General features: G+C 40.9%; 1 protein-coding gene across 1 annotated transcript; it reads right to left on the bottom strand.

The window, feature by feature from the left end:
- Nucleotides 1-55: 55 nt before the first annotated feature.
- On the bottom strand, nt 56-21142 carry LOC140319056 (cohesin subunit SA-2). The gene is made up of 32 exons (XM_072396588.1): nt 20884-21142; nt 20451-20546; nt 20285-20372; nt 19461-19625; nt 18162-18258; nt 17984-18060; nt 17821-17892; nt 15201-15405; nt 14963-15114; nt 14771-14844; nt 14556-14679; nt 14268-14366; nt 13591-13670; nt 13389-13496; nt 11390-11510; nt 11141-11258; nt 9551-9654; nt 9347-9439; nt 9146-9232; nt 8348-8548; nt 7998-8074; nt 7805-7892; nt 7626-7706; nt 6786-6878; nt 6534-6708; nt 4664-4800; nt 2633-2734; nt 2408-2559; nt 2192-2320; nt 1914-2104; nt 1756-1831; nt 56-1669 (listed from the first exon to the last, which is right to left on the bottom strand). The coding sequence occupies exons 2-32, from the start codon at nt 20498-20500 to the stop codon at nt 1537-1539; spliced, it is 3549 nt and encodes a 1182-aa protein (XP_072252689.1). The 5' UTR covers nt 20501-20546; nt 20884-21142; the 3' UTR covers nt 56-1536.
- Nucleotides 21143-22354: the final 1212 nt, after the last annotated feature.

The following is a 22354-nucleotide window of genomic DNA, read 5'->3' as shown; positions in this document are numbered from 1 at the left end:
CATGTATGTGTGAGATGGGTTTATAAATTATTAGAGATGAATTTATAAAGTACTGTACATATTTATTTTGAGCTTGCTGTGTAAATGAGGTGTTTTAGACATTTTTCTATGTTACAGAGTACTTTAATTGTATGTACTTTGACAGAACAAATGGAACGTTTGCTTTTCTTTAAATTAATAATAAAGCTTTGGGTAATGGAGCAAAGGAAACGGTAATGTACATCTGATCGTTTGATACTTTCTGAACACATGAAGTGATGTCATCCACATACTTTATTTAGAGTAAGATGAGCGCAAAATTTTTATTTTTAAAAAAAGTTGTACAAAATGCATACTTGGTGTTAAAGACTGAGGGGAAGAAAACAAAAAGCACAGCAGAGAATTCTTGAATCAGAGTGTAACCCAAAATGTGAATGAAGAGAAATGTCCTCCGATTCAAGTACAATTTACAGTACAGCTGAATGTTTTTAAAAAAGAAAAATGTATACACATATCAATACAAATGGTCCTTAATTTAAATTCAGGGTGAGCAATGAAAACCTGATAAAAGCCATTATTTATGAGGACAAAAACATCTTGTGGAACTGACTTTCAGTCAAATCCTCAACCAGAGGTTTAACACTATTTCAGTCAGTCCACTTTTGTAAAGAGATATTTAAAAAAAAAAAAAGGATAAACAGAACATAAATTATGAGTTTCAGTAATCTGACAGCCTGAGGTTTAAAGAAAAAAAAAAAGTATCGCTTGTTGGAGTGAGGAGAACGTTGTTTGTTTTCTTTAGTGTCCTTTGAACTCAGATACCTGATTATTTACATTTAGCGGGCGTTTTGCCCAGAGCAACATTCAAGCTTATCTACAGTAAGAAACCCTGCATTTAATGCCGAATCTATTTAAATCTGATAAAAAAATAAAATAAAATACAATCAATATTACTGCTGCTCGTTAGATAAATGCAAATGATATTCTGCACAGTTTTTATCATCCACTACAGAGTCTTCCAGGTTGTGAAAGCTGGGACAGTTTCTGTTTAAAGAAACCTGGCTTAGGAGTTTAGCTTTCCCAAAGTCTAAACACGTCTCCTGAAAATGTTATAACCTCAAAAAGCAGATCGTATTTTATTTCTATTCCAATCAGAAACAGCACGGCAAAAATAACAGGTTAAAACTGGAATAAATAGTGCTTTTGTCGGGGACTGCTTTCAGCTGCAGACTAAAACACTTTCGGTAGACTCAAGTATTTTTGGCAACAGGAAGGTGCTCGTGCGTCTCTTTTGTACATGATGCAGCTCTGTATGATTAGCCAGTTGGCCAATATTTAAATAATAGCTGGTTTTGGTCGTGGCATGGACTAAATAAATCGCCTTTATCCCTTAGGATGTCCTCCTAATAGCATAAAATACTGCATGTTCAAGAAATTCAGCAAATCGGGGTAATGTCAGCTGAATGTCAGCACTTCTGAAAGGAGAAGACACTGGTACAGATGCCCAGTTCGGTTTTGTCCACACAGGAGAACTGATTCACTCCAACCTCCTCGTACTTACAGCTCAACCTCCACAGTGCCATCATCTGGCTCGTTGCTGATGCTGAGGACAGATTCCTCAACGGTGAGGCTTTTTGCAGGAGGCTCCGGAGGGACGGAGAATAGATCCACATCACCTGTCTTCTGATGACTGAGGAGGTGAGGTTGTTACAAGAATCAAAAGTTGGATCAGGAAGTCTATAAAAGTCTATAAAACGTATACACGAAAGCACTCACCTGGGACTGATGCTCGGCCTGTGAACTTTACTAACTTTTGGGTCAACGGCACTGAATGGACAGGGAGACTTGCTTCCTGTTAAAAAATAAAAGCATACGCTCCTGGTGGAGATGACACTTGGTGAGTTTGTGCTTGACTGAGTTGTGAAGTGCCATACCTTCCAGTTTTTGCTTGGAGAAGGGAGAGCGATTGTGCAGGTAGGGCCTCCTGTCTGAGCTTACGTACGATACAGCGTCCTCCGCTTCACCCACAGCCAATAAAGACGCACGATAGTAGATAAGAGGCTGCCAGCACTCCTCCCTGAGGTTAATTATGTGCTCGGCAGTGTGCTTCTGCAGGTAGGCGAGACTACACATGCACAAGGAGAGTTTCGGAAATGTTAAAAGTTAATATTTCTGTTAGTTTCCAAACTCGCCCGTTGCTTACGCCACTTACACTGTCTTCTTGTCTGGTTTAAGCAGCTTGCTGGAGAACTCGCTGAGGATGGTCAGGTAGGAGAGGTACGGCGGTGTCGCCGTGTCTGGAGTCTGACTGAATTCTTGGAACACAAACTCTATGCCGTTCCTAAACGCATCAAGAAAAGAACTTCAGGAACAAAAGATTTGCCAAAACACTAATCAAAGTACTTGAGGTACGACGGCTCTTGCCGACCTGTGGATCATAACCACGCATTCACGAAATTTGACAAGGTCCCCGAAGGTAAGGGCGAATCGCCTGGCCAGCTCTTTGATGCTGGTGAACGTCTGGACGCCTGGGTGAGCCCTCCCGCCACTCTCTTGCTCCCGTTTAAGCCGTACAAACAGCTGGAGAGAGCAGAGAAAAACTCATCAGCCCTATGCTGACCCGTGACGGTGTGTGGCTGAATTTTCCATTTACCTGCTGCAAACTGAGCACCAACGAACGAGCACTCTCGATTTTGTCTATCTGCCTGGTCCTGTACATCGTCTCTTTGATGATGTCTCCAAAGTCATTGTGATACTGGAGACAAAGGGAAGAAATGACACATGACGCTCCATCTACACATGTCTGCAGGAATGAATAAGCAACTTCCATGATTTCTTGTACAGCGTTTGTGGCTGGTTTTGAAAATCCAGACTGTATAAAAATATCCAAACAGAAAACCTTTTTATCCTGTTTCTCAAATTGCAACTAAAACTCTTGTGCCAAGAAGATATGAAAAACTTCTGCGTCCTCACTCTTAAATACGTATAAAAGATAAATTATACAAATATAAGAAAGAAGCTGAGGGGTTTTGTTGTTTTGTTTTAGCAAAGTTCATGTTTAGTGTTGTGACAAATATAGCACAAGAAAGGCACAGCGTCAGCTAAGTTTCCTATTGTTTCTAAGCTTCTGGCTACAGAAAATATGTTTGTTTGGACGGCACATTGTATTCACGTTTGCTCTGAGGCTGTATGCACAGACCCTGAAATACCCTGAATTGAACTTTAGGATCAGCCTCTAAAATCCTGTCCCAGTCCATATTTCCTCCTCTTGCCAAAATGCTAAAAATCTGTCCACTGAAAGTAAAAAAAACTAAAAAAAAACCACATTTTTTAAAAATTAAAACCCATATAGAACCCATATACCCATATAAAACTCACAGCATATGACTCTATAAAATAAACACACACTACTGATACTGAATGTGTTTGGAAGCATTATAATTCCTTGACTTTTTTCAGATTGGCCAAAGCGAGGGTGTCGGATTTTGAGGGGAAATCCGATTTTGGCACAATACTTGCTTATGAATAAGCAGTTTTTGCAAACAGCAACGCAATTCACTTAGTCTCAGCAAGGGCTACCTTCTGCCTCCTTTCCCTGTCTCCATCTGTTCCCTTCTGCTGTAGATTTGGAAAAATTTTACCAACCAAAACAAAAAGTAACCAGGCGACAATATCTGTAGGCAGAGGTCTCAGTGTTTCTAATCTTTATACTAAGCTAAGCTAGCAAGCCACTTACTAAAACATCTTTATTTGAACTATGTTCATTTCTAATTTTTTACTAACGCTCATAACCATGATCTCCTTCCTTGTCACACGCATTACTATAAAGGTTTATTCTGCTGTAGAACATAAATATAAGTGAAACAAGGCTTCAATGTAACGGCTGCAGCGTACCAGTGACAGTCTCAAAAAACAGCCCCAGTTTTATCAAACCAAATGCACCACCTTGCTGAGTGGGACTGGTCAGGGCTTGGTGATCTAAAAGTAGGTCCACTGAACATTGTACCATATTCAGGCTGAAGAGTAAAAAGAGTCAAAGATGGGCAGCTGCAGAAAGACAAGCAGTGGAGTTAAAGGTGGGGCTAAATGCACATTCATACATCAAATAATGCAAAGGTGTTGGGTCGCACATAAGCCGTTATCATTAACATGAAATTCTGATGAATGCAGACTATGTTCAAAGGTAATTTTCATTCATTGTTTTTTGTCAATCTGTGAAAAAAAAAACAATTAAGTTTTGTTTAGTCAAAAATGTGACAAATTGTCACAAATTTTATGACCAACTGGAGTTTTTATGATGATGTGGAAAAACTGGGAAATTAAATAAAATGTCAAACCAGCCTCTTCATATCTAATTTATGGAAATAAAGAGATCTATTTCTGTAAAGATGGTATTTTGAATAGTTGCTGTCATGTGGTTTTCCAAAGAAAACTTAAGTACTAAAAACTGATGTATCAGAAAAATAGGTTTTGAGAACAATTGTCTAGATTATCTAAGAAATAAAAAATATCAATTCATGTTTAGCTTTTTTCATGTTTGAAATATTTCAAACTAGACTTTTATAAGAATAATCAGATTGGATACAAGTGCGGTGTTTACCCTCTTAATGAGCTCTCAGTGGGACAGCAAATAAGTGCAGTTCCATAAGGTGCCAGATTCCAGCTTTATGGAGTTAACCTTTACCTTCATGTAGTACATGAAGACCTCTGCTGCCATGCTCATCTCAAGAACTCCATGTACAATCAGCTTGCAGAAAGCCGCAAGCATATTTCTCCTTCTGTGAAGGTCCTCCAGCCTCTCCCCTTCAGAGTTTTCACTGACTGAGGGAGCGGGATGCAGCCGAGCCATGTCATTGGATGTTGAAAGAGGGCAGAAAAGGGGGTGAGGCAAGAAGGGTGATTAATCACAAGAAATCAAACAACAGAAAGAAAAGAACAAAGCTGACGCCGGACGGAGTGTTTTAGTTAGTTTCAGGACAATGGCTTTAGCAGGTGGAAATCAAAGATAACATCAGACTGGAGTTATGATTGTGACAGCATGTGGCTTCAATCTTTCACAAGGCTAATAAAAAAAAAAAGCTCCGAGGTGAGCCAGAGTTAATGGAATTTTCTCACGGAAAGAGATTGCCCTGATTTTATGATTTAACTCAGTGCCCTTGCCCTCCGAGTGATCTCTGATCCTGCAGCTAATAGAAAACTCCATCTACGTATCAAAATCGTTACCAGGCAAATCCAATAAAACAATATCTTTTTATTACATGTTCAAAAACCAATAATCCCGTATTGTATTTGGTTGAACATTTAAGAGATTCCCACCAGGACAGTTATTGACTTCGCTGGACTCACTCTCCCATATTTGGATGTAATAAGTCTATGAGCATAGAAGCTATTGAAAAGATAATAAAAATGTTTTAGTTACAGTGAATGAATTTGTAAGTTTACCTGCAGGACTTTGCAAAGAGAACCCCCCCCCCCACACACACACACACACAATTCCCACATGTCAGTCTTTTTTTCCTCATTACAAAACAGACAGGGGCACACAGCCGTCATCAGTTTACAAGCTGCATCACTTTGCATAACAAAGTCAAACACGTTTCCATACAAATTACTCAACCTGTTTCAGTCTGAAGAAATTAACAGGGCTTCCTTTGTAATTGAGGGTCAATTGTCAGGTCAGGTTGGAAATCAGAACACATTTACAGTCACCAGGCACTTCTGTAGTGACTTATTAAGCCAAATGCGTGGCCGTGCATTTAATATCTGCATGTTTTTACCACAGCGAGCTGCTGCATGGATGTAGTGCTTCACTCAGAGCAGAGTGACAGTGCCATCTACTGTGGAGCCCTACAATGTTTATTCTAGCAGAGGAAATTTCCAGGAGTGGGAATTATCTTTGGGTACCTTCACTTTGCTTTTCATGCTACTTTACTTTTCTGCAGTTCTAAGGGAAATGTTCCACTTCCCTCTAAGACCTCTTAAGATCTAACAAGCAAAGGAACGATTGAGCTTGCATAAAATAAAGCACTTGTTTCATGGTACTTTGTGGCTTTTTGCCCTTCCTTAGTTCTCCTGGTCATGTTTCAGATGACGATAGGAAACTAAGCGGTTCCACAACAAAAATGCTTTGGTCTCAGATGCTTTCATTTAATATTCAATAATCTAATACGTTTCTCCATAACAAGAAATGTAATCAGATTTCTCTCCCAAGCTGAAAAACCTGTTAAGTTCAACTACCGTACACAGGGTGTCTCTACTTCTCTGAACAGTGAGGCTTCAATTTCTACTTGTCAAGCTGCACAGTAGCTTGTCTTTGGATTCGCTTTCAAACTCCTTGTGATTTTGGATAATCGTGTTCATAGATACACAACTTCAGCTCAGATTTAAACTGAACATAGAGAGAGTTGTGTACGGTCTCTGAACACACAGCAAACAACCAAAAATCATTTTAGCGTGATGGGAAAGTTAATTCTTGCAACTTTCTGTAGATTAAGATCTGCACTAATGTTCAACTGATAAAATGATAAATGGGGGAAAAAAAGCTGAAGTCTCACCCCTGCTTTGGCTGTCACAATCTGGACCGACAAAGACGTGTGTGCATACAAAGGTCAGCAGCGCCCTCTGCAGTTTGGGACTGGGTGTGTACAGCAGCGGACCAAAGGAGGTAGGATCCCACACGTGCAGCTGGTACGAATGAGCCGTCAGGACGTCACAAACGCCCAGAAAAGCCTAACGTGGAGCAATGACAGGAGGTTGGGGAGAGTCTGAAAGGAAGAAGAATATTCAGCTGCTGCTTCTTGTCGTACCCGATTCATCACGTTGTGGTCGCAGTGGGAGAGATAGTGATGACTCCTCTCACAGAAGAGACGCAGCTGGAGCCTCTGAGCCACAGCCTTCTCCTAAACGGGGAAAACAGTCCTTTCAGTGCACTGTGCCATCGACAAATGTGTCAATTATTTTATGCAAACTCTTTCTAGAAGAGTAAGAAATTAGAAAATACAGTAAGATGAGGTCTGTTTTTGTGGTTCTTTTTCTCTTCTATATCATCTTTTTGATTTAATTCTTACATCTATTTTCTGTTGTGCTACAATTTTCATCAGCTGAAATGAATGTGCAACTAAAGAAGGAATCTCAATTACATTTATTTTCATTTCATGTGATAATTCTCCTGTGATCATCTCACCACAAAGCAAACAGAACCAACTAAATGTGCAAAAAGGAATTCTCTGCATAATCAACAAGGGAATACATATAATGCTTTCTATGATAAATGTAGCGAATTATCTTTACTTTTACTTATCTTTTCCTTTTTTTATATAACTTTAACTTTACTTGACTGTGGTTGAGTTTTTTTTTCCCCTGCAGTTTAAATTGTCCCAATAACAGGAGGGAACATCATTTAAAGTCAGTTGCAACGGGAACGTAAAGAAAACAAGAAAACTGCTTGTTTATACATCCGGCGTGTGGAAACAGCAGCTTACACAAACTCTATATTCAACCTGCAGAAGTAAGTGAAATTAAGTATGTGGTGAATGCGAGTTGCTCTGCTGAAGGTTCACAGGGTATTAGTGCCTAAATCCCCTGAGTTACAGAACCTTCCCAGATATCTGCGTCACCCCCGAAAAAAAGAAGCGGATGCAACTCACTCTGCTGGTCAGATTTTCACTGCTCGTGTTGAGAGACCAGAGTATGATGAAGGACATGCACTGCAGTGCCTCCTCCAGCACCTGTAGACGAAAGCAGAAAAAAAGACTAAAGGAACTGAGACATGTTCGATGAAAAGTTAAGTGGCGACATGTGATCATTTAACAGGCAGTGACTGTACCTCGGGTGGCGCTCCTCCCTGGCTTCTCTCCACTGACAGCAGAGGAGACAGCAGGTCAAACAGACTCCACTGACTGAGGTCATGACAGCTAACGCAACATAGAGAGAAACATGTACAGCACTTACTGTAAATAAAAATCAGTGGCACAATGCTGTGGGCTCGCAGAGCATTGAGAAAAAATGGAAAATCTTACTTGTGGAAAGCGCTGAGCCTCTTTAGTGTTGCTACAGTTTCTCTCATCTTTTCCTCATCAGCAGAGAAACTCTCACCCTTCAGATGAGAACAAGATCTAATACATTATCTGGTTTAAAAAGATTACTTAATGTTTCTTACACTTCCTGGCAAAAAGGAAAAAGTCACACAATCTAATATTTAACTGGCCCACATTAGCTTTTTATTATGGCTCGTGTTCACTTTGGCAAATAATGCTCTGTCCAGAGCTGCATTATTTTTTCCCCAAAATCTTGTATTGATGAGAGGTGAACTGATCCATACAGAATAAAAAAATAATTCTTCTGCCCATACATTGTAGTAGCCCCTCACCGTGACTGAGTCACCCAGCAGTTCTGTTAGTCGGTCCACCCACCGCTGAACCAGAGAGTCTCTGGCAGCTCTGGCTGTGGAGCACCAGGCTGCCTCCTCACCACACAGACTGAGGTATGAGCGGGCCGCTGCCTCCAGAACTGCAGGGCCCGAGTGGAGGTCCAAAACAGCTGCCATCTCTGCCATCAGACTGGAAATCACCTGCAGAAATCAAATCCAATGTTTTACTTTGTTTTTTTAGTCCACATTATCTATCATCTAAGGACAATAAATCAACAAGAAGATTGATTAACTGCTACAGATAGTAAGGTTGGGATACTTTTCATCATCGAGTGGATAGTAGGGATATTTCACCATTAATTTCACCATGACTACAGACAAAAAAAAAGAAAATCTACACCACTATGACAGAGCTCACTAATTATCTACAACAATATACCATAATTACTCATTTTAAGAAATGATTCCATAGTAAAACAGACAAATACTGTATTAGTCTATGTGTATTCAGGTCATTTAATCTTTAACTTCATTATTACCATTATTGATACATTTAATTTCAAAATACCTGATGAGTGAATAGATTAAGTGATGCAATATTTCCCAAAGAGACTAACTCTGCAGCAGAGAGGTCTATAATCAACCATTTCATTTCAGCACTCACAACTACAACAGCTGATCATATCTCAGTTTAAAGATTTAATGACCAACACACTTCACTGTAACACTGTGCTAATGATGCTAAACTTAACAACTTCTTTTTGTAATTTGTGCAAACTGAAAGGCAGCAGTGCAGACCTGTGTGTCTTCAGCCTTTGGACAGTCTGGGAGGAAGTACTGAGGAATCCTCATCAGGGAGGCAACAATGTCACAGCTACATGAAAACTGCTCCAACATCATCAAAGCACAGATATCATCATCATAGTTAACTGTGCAGCACAGAAATTTAAGTACATAATCAGCATGGCTTATGTACCAACTGTTGTGTAGAATAAATACCTTGGAGAGTAACTTAGGAAGCACCATGACGAGATGCTCAGTGAGCTTGAGACAGTCATCACTCTGAATTTTCTTTTCTCTGGCGTTCATTACCTGGAAAACACAGTTTATGTGGTACATTTCTATTGAAATACTCTGCTGTCATCAGGTTAGAAGCGAGTTATCAGTAGCTGATGTGTCATCGGTACTGTGTCATACACTGACTTTCTTCGCTCCAGCCCTCCCTGCCAGCGCTGGTCCCTCTGAGGCCTGACGTACAGACGCCACCAGCATCTCAACAAGCACGGCTTGTTCTGCCGGGGTAAAAGCTACAAAACACACAAACATACTTTTAAAATGACTGAGGTAGACTTAGCGCTTGTGGTATAAAGTCATGTGAAAAAGAAAACTTTGATTATTTTTCCTTATCAGGACATAAACAAATAATCATCTGGTCCTCATCTTGTTTTTAAATGATACAACCTCAGATGAACATGAAACATTTACCAAAAACTGAGCCAAAACACAGAAACAGTGAGAGGAAAAACTAAGGAAAAGCAAAGCAAATTCAAATATGTAGCATAATTCAACAACTGGGTGATTCAAAGTGCTTTACAGAGAACATGAAATGCTTTTTTTTTTTTTTAAATGTACCCAAAAATTAGAAAGGAAAAAAATCTGAATTAAAAGAATTAATCAGAATAAAAGGCACAGTGCACTGAAAGTCATTATTCAAGGTCTTCAGTTTAATAAAATCAATTAAATGCAGTGGTGAACAGGAACGTCATAAATTTGATTTAAAAAGGATGAAGAGTTGATGCAGGCCTGCAGAAAAACTAAATGTTTGGTTTTAAATCTGGGAACAGAAAGTATACCAGGCGTACGAGAAGATCTGAGATGTACTTTGTTACAAAACCATTTCAAGTTTTATAAAACAAAAGCAGCATTCTTAAACCAGTTCTTTAATAGACAGGGAGCCAGTGTAGCAAACTCAAGACTGAGAGAGATATGATCCAATTTTCTGGTCTTAGTGAGGACTAAAAACATTCTGAATCCACGGCAGCGGTCTGACCGAACTTTTAGGCAGACCAGTAAAACACACTGTTACAGTAATTGAGTCTGCCGATGATAAATGCATGAACCAGCTTTTCTTGATCCCTTTGAAACGTTAATGATTTAACTCTTGAAATATTCTTCAGGTGATGGTAGGCTAACTTTATAACTGACAACTGTTAAAGTTCAGGTCTTAGTCCATAATAACAGCCAGATTTCTGGCTTGGTTTGTGGGTTTTAACATTAAAGATTGAAGTAGAGCACAGAACTAAGTCCACCCCTACTGCTTCCATAGGAACAGGAGGGTAAGTAGCAGCCAGGTGCTGCCGATCTAATCCAACCCTTTAATTAATCATCAACAAGTGTGAGATGTTCAGTAAGTTTGTTTGTCTGGATTCATACATCTAATTATATTCAAGTAATTTTCCTCCCTGTATCCAAAAATGTCTGAATTAAAGTTTGAATTACAAACAGAATGCTGTTATTTATGTCTTTTGTCTGCTGGGTTCATAAATGTTTGTATATTAGTCAGCTCCTGTTTTATTTAGGAATGGATTGTTGACTTGTGCATATCATTTAGTTTTGAATATTGGATATAGTCTAAAGTAGGACATCAAAATTGAAAGGTTAAATCCCAGAAAGGAGGTCTTTGTTGTGCGGATCCATTAGTCCCGTTCCCATGTCTATTATCATCAGATCCGGCACCCAATCCAGTGGATTTTTGGATATGTGTATCTCATGCATGCACACACACTCTCGTACCTGGACTGTGTGAAGAGGAGTCCTGCAACAGTGCAGATGTGAGTGTGGGCCAGTCCTTCAGCAGAGCTCCACCGCAGTCCCACAGACTGTCCACGAGGAACACAACATGCTTGTGCAACTGACAGTGTACACAGATAGACAAGCTAGTCCAACCATCACAATATATGTATCAAAGACACATGGAACACATCCAGAATGCTCTCTTAGCTAAATATAGAGCATGAATTGAAACATTTGCTGTTTTTTCACCTCTGACTCCCGATAGAAGTGCAGCAGAGCTTTCAGTCTGGCAAATGTTTGTTGTTTATGTACCTCCTCTTCATTTATTTCATCCTGAGTATCAGGTACAGGGGCTACAGCCTTGAGCAGCCTGGCAGAGACAAACAACAGCCACTGTAAAAACTAGTTCACTGTTTCGTAAACCCTTTCCCGTTTCAGGAAAATTTGCCGAAAATGACTTACTCAACGTAAGTTAAAAGCTTTCTTGAGCCATATGGAGTAAATGCTTGAATCTGATCTCTTTACTTCTGATTCTGAGTTAGCGCTCAAAACGTTTTTAAGCTTTTTCTAAAGGTATGTCCAAGTGCCGGGCTGTACGGTGATGTGGTGGTTAGCACCATCAACGCAAGGCAATGAGGTTCCTGGTTTGAATGTCAACTCTCAGCAGGGGCCATGTGCATGTGTGGGTTGTATCAAGGTACTCTGGCTTCCTCGCACAGTCAAAAAACATCCATGTTAGGTGAATTAGTGATCCTAAATTCCCTGTGGGGTTGAGTGTGCATGGTTGTTTGTCTCTGTGTTGGCCCTGTGACGGTTTATTCACGGTATACCCTGCTTCTTGCCTGATGGTAGCTGGGATTGGCTCCAGCTCCACCGCAACCCTGAGCAGGATAAAGCGGGTATGGAAAATAAATTAATGTAACAAGGGGATCTCCAATAACCCTTGACCTTATTTCTAGCATGAAATATGTTCATCTACACCGAGAACAGTTTGGTGAAAGTCGGCTTCCATCCATCCATCCATCATCTGCCACTTATCCGGGGGTCGGGTCGCAGGTGCAGCAGCTTTAACAGAGAAACCCAGACGTCCCTGTCCCTGGCCACTTCCTCCAGCTCTTCCGGGGGGACCCCGAGGCGTTCCCAGGCCAGCCGAGAGATATAGTCTCTCCAACGTGTCCTGGGTCTTCCCCGGGGTCTCCTCCCAGTGGGACGTGCCCGGAACACCTCATCAGGGAGGCGTCCAGGGGGCATCCTAACCAGATGCCCGAGCCACCTCATCTGACTCCTCTCAATGCGGAGGAGCAGCGGTTCTACTCCAAGCCCCTCCCGGATGACTGAGCTTCTCACCCTATCTCTAAGGGAGAGCCCAGACACCCTGCGGAGGAAACCCATTTCGGCCGCTTGTATTCGCGATCTCGTTCTTTCGGTCACTACCCAAAACTCGTGACCATAGGTGAGGATGGGAATGGTAAATAGAGAGCTTCGCCTTGTGGCTCAGCTCCTTCTTCACAACGACGGGTCGGTGCAGAGCCCGCAACGCTGCAGAAGCTGCACCGATCCGCCCGTCAATCTCACGCTCCATTCGTTCCTCACTCGTGAACAAGACCCCGAGATACTTGAACTCCTCCACTTGGGGAAGGATCTCATTCCCGACCCGGAGAGAGCATTCCACCCTTTTCCGGCTGAGAACCATAGTCTCGGATTTGGAGGAGCTGATTCTCAGCCCCGTTCACTCCATTATATGGATCGCGAGTTATCTAAATATCTTCCAAAGGATGCCGACTTTCACCAAACTGTTCTCGGTGAGTAGATGAACGTATTTCATGCCAGAAATAAGGTCTAGGTTTAAAAATACTGGAGTACCCCTTTAAATCCTGTGGACGGTTTATGTGAGGCACTTCATTTTGAAATCACTGAATCAATAATGTTTGCAAGCAAGCAAGCCAAACTTAAAAGAGAGAATATGTCAGAGATGATGCACCAGCAGTCTGTGGGAACATACTGAAGAAATACACTTTTTGAGCTCAAGCAAAAAAATATCCATCAGTGGTTTACCAGGAGGCTTTAAACTGTATGTGAGTGGCATCGTTGTTGTGATTTCTGTTTTGATTGTTGGCATTGTTTGTGGTCAATGTATCATTAAAATGCTTTGTATCGATCAAACTGCTCGTATCTCAGCCTTCAAAAGGTAAGATGGCTTGCCATTGGTCTTTTAAGGAATTAAGGAAGTGATTAGAGGTCTTTGTACCTTGAGAAGAGCAGCTCCCCTGCAGTAACAGCAAGAGGGCGCTGTGAGGAGTAAACAAACTGGAGGAGCTTCTTGTAGTCCTCTGAAGTGAGAACATCATCAGATAATCTGAGGAGTGAGGAGCAGTTTAATGCAAAGAACGTAGAATGTAGGAAAAAATAAAAGAAGATCAGAAATTGATTAAAACAACAAAGAAACTCACTTGGAAATGAGTACCAGTAGTTTCATGGCTTGCACTGCCACCTCATTGTCCTTATCCAGTGTCATGGAGATCATTCGGTCCTGGCACACAAAAAGTACAGTTTCATTATAGTAATAAAAACAACCTACCTCTGCAGCTATATAGAGCTATTTTATCAAACTTTTAACACAGATTAACTGTTTTAACTGCTCTTGTCTCTTATCAAAGCTAGGAGCCGCCTGGTGGAGTACGCTAATCATTTCAGGAGCCAAATGCCAAATGAATATCCACCGTGGATTTGCCAGTTGATTCCAATATTTTCTGATCGCAAAATGTAAGCTCATCCATTAACCTCAGAGTTCCCCTAAAGCAGCTTCATGAGTGTTATGTGCTGTGAAACTGAAGCTGAAGAAGCCACCCCCCTTTAAAAAAAAAGAAGCTGATTGATCTGAGTCATCAGCATTAGCCGATACACCCACATTTCCAAATCAGTTCTGCCAGTGTCAATCCATCAATCAGTTCCTTTCAGGATTCAAACAGGAATATAAGATGCATTTAGATAAACTGCATTGACAAAAATGTTTCAGTTTTAATCAATGATAAAAATGTCAGTGTACTGAAAAAGAAAGGTACACATTCTGTTCTTATTACAACAACTATCAAACAGCTACTTTGAGCTCAGGCGGAGACTTGATTACCTTGAAGCGGCTGGTGAACAAGTCTAGTTTAGGCAGGAGGAGAGGATCGCTGTACAGACCCTGCAGACCTAACACACACTTGAGACGCACATCTTGTGCCTGAAAGATAATTAACACAAGTATTTAGCTTGTCTCCAAATCCACAGCAGCTACCTGAATAAAGACATCTTTATCTCTGATCACCAGGTCCAATGCAATGGACAGCAGTTCAAATACCTTTTATAATGTTATGACAAGGTCGTATAGGTTTTTGTAACTTTTGTCCTGCATCACATTGCGTTTCTTTACCTTGTCGTTCATCATCCAGCCGATGTATTTGAGGTAACTATCATTTAGAAACATAGAGTTGTAGAGCTTCATCCACAAACCCAACTCCTCCATACAGATAGAGCGAATTTCAGGGAGCACGTCACTGCACAACGACACACAAAATGAATCAAACTAATACAGATTAAGACTCGAGCTGGAATAAATGTAATAAATAAATGTAATAAAAAGCGTACCGATATCTCTTAAGAAAAACTCCTTTGAAGATCACGTCCATCATGCTCTCCACCTCCGCTCGCTTCTCCTGCAACTTGAGGAGAATCAGAAAGGCAGCAAGATGCCACAGTCATTAGAGTTTGACTCATTCACACACACAAAGGATAAAAATCCTCTAAATTCCTTCATGTACCAGCCGATATGCCTCTTACTTCTGTGATCTTCTTCTGTATCCTCTCAAGCTGCTGCGTGCTTTTCTGTCTCACCGTCTTTGTCTTCTGCACTTCGTACAGTTTCTGACTGTTTTCAATCCCCGCGCTCAGGCTGAGAACCACGCCCACCAGAGAGCTCAGCAGCTTCACCGCTTATCCACATCAAAATGACAGAGCACAAATCACTTTAATCAACACGTTTATGTAACCCTACACGTCCTCGTTGCCCATCGCTTACCTGCGAGCGTGCAGGTGTGTCTGAATGCTCGCACGTAGGAGTTTGACAGCTCGGTGAGCAGCGAGATGAGAGTGTTCATCAGGTAACTGTCGAAGATGACGCTGTGCTGGCACTGAGCCACAAGCACCGACACAAAGTCACAGAACTCGGAGTGAAACCAGCGGCCGTGCGGTCCAGGCTGCACCAGAGGATACTCCGCACTATCCTGCAGAGGAGAGGGTGAAATAGTGAGAGTGACGTTTACGAGCAGGATTGATCTGAGGTGTCCCCCCCAGTGATGTCATGTTTCCTCATGAAGAATTATGCTGAGGCAGAACACAACATTACGAGAGACTGATGTCTGTGGTTCTATTCATCAAATGTATCGCAATGTAAGAGTGTTCATACTGTTAATAAGAGAGACAATTTTCCAGCAAGGTCCTCACTGCCTCCTGCTGCTGAGGCTTAAATTTATTCATGACATCATCTACCTTACCAATCGACATAAATGTTCATGTTTTTGACCCACTTATGAAAGGATAGATGTGGACATGGTTTTACCGAGAGCTCAATACTGTGCAGGTGCACCTTGGTAAATTAAACATTTCTGAACTTTTTTTAACTGGCATTTTTAAAGGATTTTGATAAATTTGTTCATTTTTCAGACAAAGCACATGGAAAATTGGGACATTAAATAATCCATGTTGAAACTTCAATACCCGGAATTAGAATTATGTATGGCATCAGATGCTCAATGGCTGAAGAAAAAAAAACTTAAAAAGAAAACCCACTAAAGGAGAGTTAGGTGTCAAAGATTGCTTTAGGTTTTTAAGGGTTAAGGGGCCAGAGCAGTCTGCTAGAACTAGAGTTCAGACAATGTTCCAACCTTGCTGCTACTGCTTTATTTCAATGTGTTGACCTGGCACTTCACTCTTAAGCTGCTCCAGTGAAGCAGATCTGAATTCCAGGGGAAAATTAAAGTAACCAAGCAAGAGGGGTATATGAAAACAGGTATTCCTGCAAAACAGGTTTAGTGCTAACTCAGCTCACCTCATTTAAACACTGATATAACAAGGAACTAAAAATAGTGTCATGCAAAAGACTGTGTACCTCTGGTTGAAATTTCTGTTATTTTGAAGGGAGAAAATATAACTCAGCTGATATCCAAAAGGCATAAAATTAACAATGAAACCTTTTTTTCAACACGTTAAACAAAATTAGTGTATCATCTTTGTTGTGTACAATCTTAAGAGTAAAAAATAAAAAAAAAGGAGGAAGACGGATTTAAATTATTTCGACAACCCATGGGATTTTAACTCTAAGAGAGCATTCAACAAGGACTCAGACCCTAATTAGCTTGATAGGAATATGGCTTGTTCACAGTCATTGTAAAGAGAAACCAAACTATGTAAATGTCAAAGTTTTATAAATACCATGACCCCTCAACCCAGAGGGCAGAGAAGTGTTTTGAGGTAGCTATTTCCTGTTTTCCCATTTGACTGGGAAAGACTCTTGAGTTGAGACGCTCTATTCAAATCTGCAGCACCTGTACAAATATGACCATTCATGTAAGAGTCACAAGATGAAAAATCCTTCATGCAGTCTTTCCAAAAAATTTAGAAAGTAAATCTCCCTAAATCCTTTGAACTAATCAAGCTAAAATCCAGCTTTTTTTGCTGGCAAATCAGCAAATGTATTCTCAAATTTGAAAAAAAATCATACAGAATTTCATGAAAACACCTCACCAGCTATTAATCACAGAGGTAGGTTGATGATGGTTTGGGCTCACGTTGTAACCAGTGGAACATTTTACTGGTAAAGGGAGGAATCAGTTTAATTTCATACCTTATATTATGGGGGCAAACATTATACCAGCTGGGAAATGCTAAAGTTGAAAAGAATAGGGCTTCTACATCAGAATAATGATCCTCAACACGCCTCAAAATCCCTTAATCTAAAACATCATAGAAAATCTGTGGATTGACCTCAAAAGTGGAGCGCAAGAAAGACAAGGATCTCATAGAACTAGAGGTCTTTTGTAGAGAAAATATCTTAAAATCCACAGATCAAGAGCTGAAAGACTGTTAACTGACTACAAGAGCCATTGACAAACTGTTGTGCTTTCCAAAGAGGTCGTCGCCAATGACCGACCATTCAAAGTTGCTTTGGTCTCCTCTCCTTCTGTTTATATTTTTGAAAAGGCTGAATTTGAAAGTGACCTTGCTGGAAATATTCAGTAAATGCGGGAGAGTGTCTTAACTATTTGCATGGATCTGCACACCAGAGCAAAAAACAGCGTCACTCTTCTTCCCCTTTGCCTGTATCTATTCTCCAGATTTTACTGTGCCCACATCTTAAGCATAACGCTTAAACACTACCGAGCAACGTCAAAGAACTAAAAGTGCAAACTAGTTTTGTCTCGCAACGTACTGTGACACTTTAGTCACAGAAATTATGATCAGCATTTCTGACACTTGAAAAATCAAATAAAACATAGTTTGAATAGTATAGTTTGAATAGTTTGAATTCATCACGGATAAAAGATAAAAAACTAAACTAAAAAGATCCCGAAGTAGCTCAGAGACGACTGACACATCAAATACACGATGTACTAAAGAAAGAGCAGTAAGCAGGTACTGACTGCATCCAGGGGCCACGTGACTGTGAGGATCCATGGAAAAGCCAGAAACTTCTTATACTGCAGACCAGCAACCTGCAAAACACCCCAAAAGGTGTAAAAACACACCTCGAATATTAATATCACTATGAGGGAGCAGCATGAGTAAGACAGATTGAAATCTTACCTCATCCAGCTCCTCCACCATCTTACTCATGACTTCACTGTCCTCTTTGCTCTGACACATCTCTGCAGTGACCACACCTTCAGAAAAAAAAAAGAAAAACAAGGTAAACATGAAGCCAGTTGTGTGTAATCTGCACGTGCGTGTCTGCTGACATGTGCACGCATACGAGTCCGCTTGCCTTTGCACCCAGAGCACTGGATGAAGAAGCTGATGAGGTCGAGGAGAGAAGAATCTCTGTCCGTCGCATACGCCTCAATCCAGTCATCTATCACCACCTGCTCAGCCATCACAAAACAGTGAGTGCGTTTCCACTTTTATGCTCAATTTTATAAACATACAGGGATTGGTGCCTTCATTTTCCTCATTTCTCCATACTGCACCCATCCTTACCCCTCAAGAGGTCAGACAATGGAACACAAATCCCTCAGAGAGCAGCTTCACTCCACAGAGGTTATAGAAATTTTATTTTCACACGAATAAAATCACATTTCCTTTATTATTAAAAGTCTGTCTGAGGAGGAAGCACCGCTGTCACACGCTCAGGTAAATAGGTTGTGTGTTTATGGGATTGCGGGAAATAAAAGAATTACTGAACGAGAGCATTTACAGCCCTGAACAAACAGCTGACTGATGCACTTTTATTAAAACAGACCACCTCGCAGACACATTCCCTCTGCAGGGAGACCGACAAACAGATGACACGGTCCGGAATCAAACACTGACTCAACAAAGGAGTCATCACTCTTGAACCCCGACATTTCCAGCCTTGAAGACATGGAATACCACCCTCACCTTCCAGTTGATTACTTCCACAAGTTAAACATAAACAGGAAAAAAAAAAGACAAAAACATCACACTTGACATCTCATCCCTGACCAAAGGTATGCAAACTCGAGAGGGGTTTTTTTGTGTGTAAAAAGGTATAAGATCATTCTTTTCATGTGTCTGTGCCCACACAGACTTGATTAGAAGGGGGGCTGCAGCTTTTTAGTAAATGCAAGATGGGGGGCTTCCAGGTTCTGATCTACTGTATCCCTAATCACAGGTTCTGCAACCTTTTTAAACACGATACCACTCCTATACCTTGGACTACACACTCAAATCCACAGCTAGCACCTCAGCTTCATTTCAAAGAATGCAAAGTCGGCGTAAAGGAGTAAAATACATGATAGCAAGGCAGAGGAGAAGTTTGGCAAATCTTTCCCAGATTTTATTGCCATCTATTCTGCCTACGTCAAAGTTACAGCATCACCAGAGGCGAGCCAAATCCAGACCATCACTCCTTCATCTGAGGTCCTTCATCTGAGACTAGACTTCCAAAGCCATAAAGTTGCTCCCCCCAAACAGTTCCCCCTGCCGACCCACATCCCCAAGTGTTTTTGTTTTCAAATTCCAAAAGGCTGAGACAAAATTGCTTGTGGGGAATTCAGTTTTTTTTATCCTTTATCAAAACATATATCCAAATCCAAAATCTTACCTGCATGGCACTCTTGCCCATGGTGATCACCTCAAACAAGGTGACGGCCTCCACATGTTTCCGTTTACCCTGTCTGCCCCCTGCTCTGCTGGCGCTGCTGCGGCTGGCTTTCGCTCTTTTGCGCGTGACATTCTCCGGGAATTTGTGCGTCCTTTTTCTTCGTCTCTGGAGGAAAAAGATCATGAGAACAATATACACGATGCGTCCCCTTTTTTTAAATTCAAAATGATCTTTTTATGGAAAAAAAGTATCTTTTTACAATGAACAATTATCTTTTTATGGAAGAAAAAAAAGAAAGTTTTGCTTTAACACAAAGGAAATTCACAATGTTGACAAATCTGAGAATTTCTAGCACTGTTACTTCATGCATCGGTAACTTGTTTTATCTGGAAAATCATGACAAACTTATTATTCCCCCGAGTTCTCCATCAGTCCGAGCGCGAAAGACGTCACACGACAGAGAAAAACTAGAACTTCACAGCTGAAAGCTGAAGTCAGGGGAGGGTATTTTCTCATAAGAAATGACCGAATCGTTTCCATTCAGCCATGAATAGTTTTCCGTCAGCTTTTTTGTCAGTTATCTAATTAGTCAAATCACGAATCCTCTAAAATCCTCCTTAACATGCCTAAAAAGCAGACTTACTGGGTTTGTTCACATCTGTGTTTTTGACAGAATGCTCACTGTGAAAAACGATCCATTCTTATAACGAATTCTACACGATTCACCTGATAATATCGTCACATTCTGTGCTTTCATTGGTGAAGCCGCTGGAGTTCCTCTGCTCGTACATTTCTTTAGATGAGCGTCAGTGGAGAAAACTCACCACACTCTTCTGTCTGTTCTCATTCCCCGAATCATCCTCAGAATGATTGACAGCTCGAGAGGAGGTTGCCTCTACCTGAGAGTTTGTACTGGGAAGCCAAAGACATCAAATTCAATTGCATAGTAGGAGAATAAAAATATATTAAACTGCACGCGGGAAATCATACTTCTGTTCTGAGGACCTGGTTGAAACTCCCGCTGAGGGCTCTGGTATCATGTCCTCCTTAGATCTTCACACAGGACTCACGTGTGTGTATCAGCATCTGCAAACAAAAATGTGCACGCTGATCAGTAACTAATGGTTACATATTAGAAATAACCCTTTAAAAACCCCTCTACTGGGAGGAGCTGGTATTTGGGTTGCTCATAGACACTTCGGCACGGTGGATGTTTGGCGCCACCAGGGTTGAACTTTACACGTCACTACCCTGACACAAGCTCGTGTTTGTTTGTTTGTTTGTTTGTTTTGAACAAAACAGATGTCATAATTTAGGGGAGAAACGTGAGTGGCTTGTTTGATACAGCAAAACTGGCCCAGATTGACACTGACAAGTGGACAAAAAAAAACGCTCGCGTCGGTCCAGAACTTCTCAGACTTACCTTCTTCGCATAGATTCATCTTTTCTGGAGTGTTCACTGATGCGGGACTCGCCGTCTTCAGGCTGTCAGACAAACACAGTTTAAACGTTTCCTCGGGTATTCTCCGTTTGTGCCCCAGCTCTCACGGTCAAGTTGTCGGACAGCCTAACATGCTTGGATTGGCTACCGAGCAAAAATGGAATCGTATCATTGGGTATTGTCAAAGTCAGTCACGGTTAAGTCCCGCCCCTGGCGGCTGTGACAGGCGACAGGCACCGTCCGGTTTGGTTTTCCGCTGCCACAGCGCTTTGAACATCTGTATAAAAAAGCTCAACAGACGCAAGATACTTGAGCTAGTTGGATCGGTGCATTCAAGGAAAGTTAAGCAGCTGTAATTATACCAATGAACAGCAACACAGTAATAATACTTTTATATCATTAGTGCAGATACTTGGGAATAATTCATCTTTCCAGGCGCCCCAATGCGCCTCCTGTGTATTCTAATTAACCAGCTGGTTGTTAATGCAGAAGGGAGGTGTCAAGGTATTTCCTGGTTCAACGTCTTACAACAACTGAACAACAGGAGGAGACATTTACTCACTGTAAGTGCATTGGCAACAAATCCGAATAGACAGATGAGGAGTAAGGAAATATACCCACTATGATATAGCGGGTTATAGCATTAGCTTCCATTATAAGGATTTTATTTATTTTTCATTGATGTGATGACACATTAACTTTTCATTTCATTTGGCAGAGACAGTGTCCACCAATCAACAGGAGACTGAACTGTTAATCAATCATTCTAAAAAGAAAACAATTCCAATCGGTTTTCCCCTGAAAAGATTGAATAAAAGATAGATATAGATAGATAACACCAATCCAATCCATATGAAAATTATATGAAAAGTTCAAAATGTTTAAATTTTAAATATCTTTTGACTTCTTTAATGTGGATGTGATACGCTTATTCCCTGAAGAAAAGAAATGCCCAATTTTGCCTATTTGTTCCCTCTAGGTTTTGATAAATTTGGGTTATGCATGCTTATGAAGCATGCCCTAGTTTGCACAGCATCACAGCAGAAGGCACTGCAGAAAGTGGTTTTGAAAGGGTGGTCTCTTCTGTATCACTCAAGTACATTGGACAAAAAAAAAAAAGAATATGAGGGATCTTTACCAGGTGGAGACTGAGATAGAGGTAAGTATGCACGTGTTGTCCCTGTGACTTCAGCTGATACTCTTTATAGGTTACTGTCAATTTGCACTTAAGTAAATAACCACACATTTTCACACTTGTATCTTCAGGTCCCACCAATATTGGCCCTTATAGCTGCCAGCTTACCTTAACATAGCACTTAAAGCCAAAGGAAAGTAATGTAATGTTGTCACAGCAGGAAAGCACAAGTGTACCTAATAGACAGATAAGAAAAACAGGCACAAACATATTGTAGTTGCATATGTGGCAGGAGTATCTGAGAAAGTTAGAAGGATC

The sequence above is a fragment of the Leuresthes tenuis genome, unplaced genomic scaffold (genome assembly GCF_036924035.1).
Source record: "Leuresthes tenuis unplaced genomic scaffold, fLeuTen1.0.hap1 SCAF_12, whole genome shotgun sequence".
In the NCBI taxonomy this organism is placed as follows: Eukaryota; Metazoa; Chordata; class Actinopteri; order Atheriniformes; family Atherinopsidae; genus Leuresthes; species Leuresthes tenuis.
The sequence above is the reverse complement of the archived record's forward strand: the minus strand, read 5'-3'. Positions and strand labels throughout refer to the sequence as shown.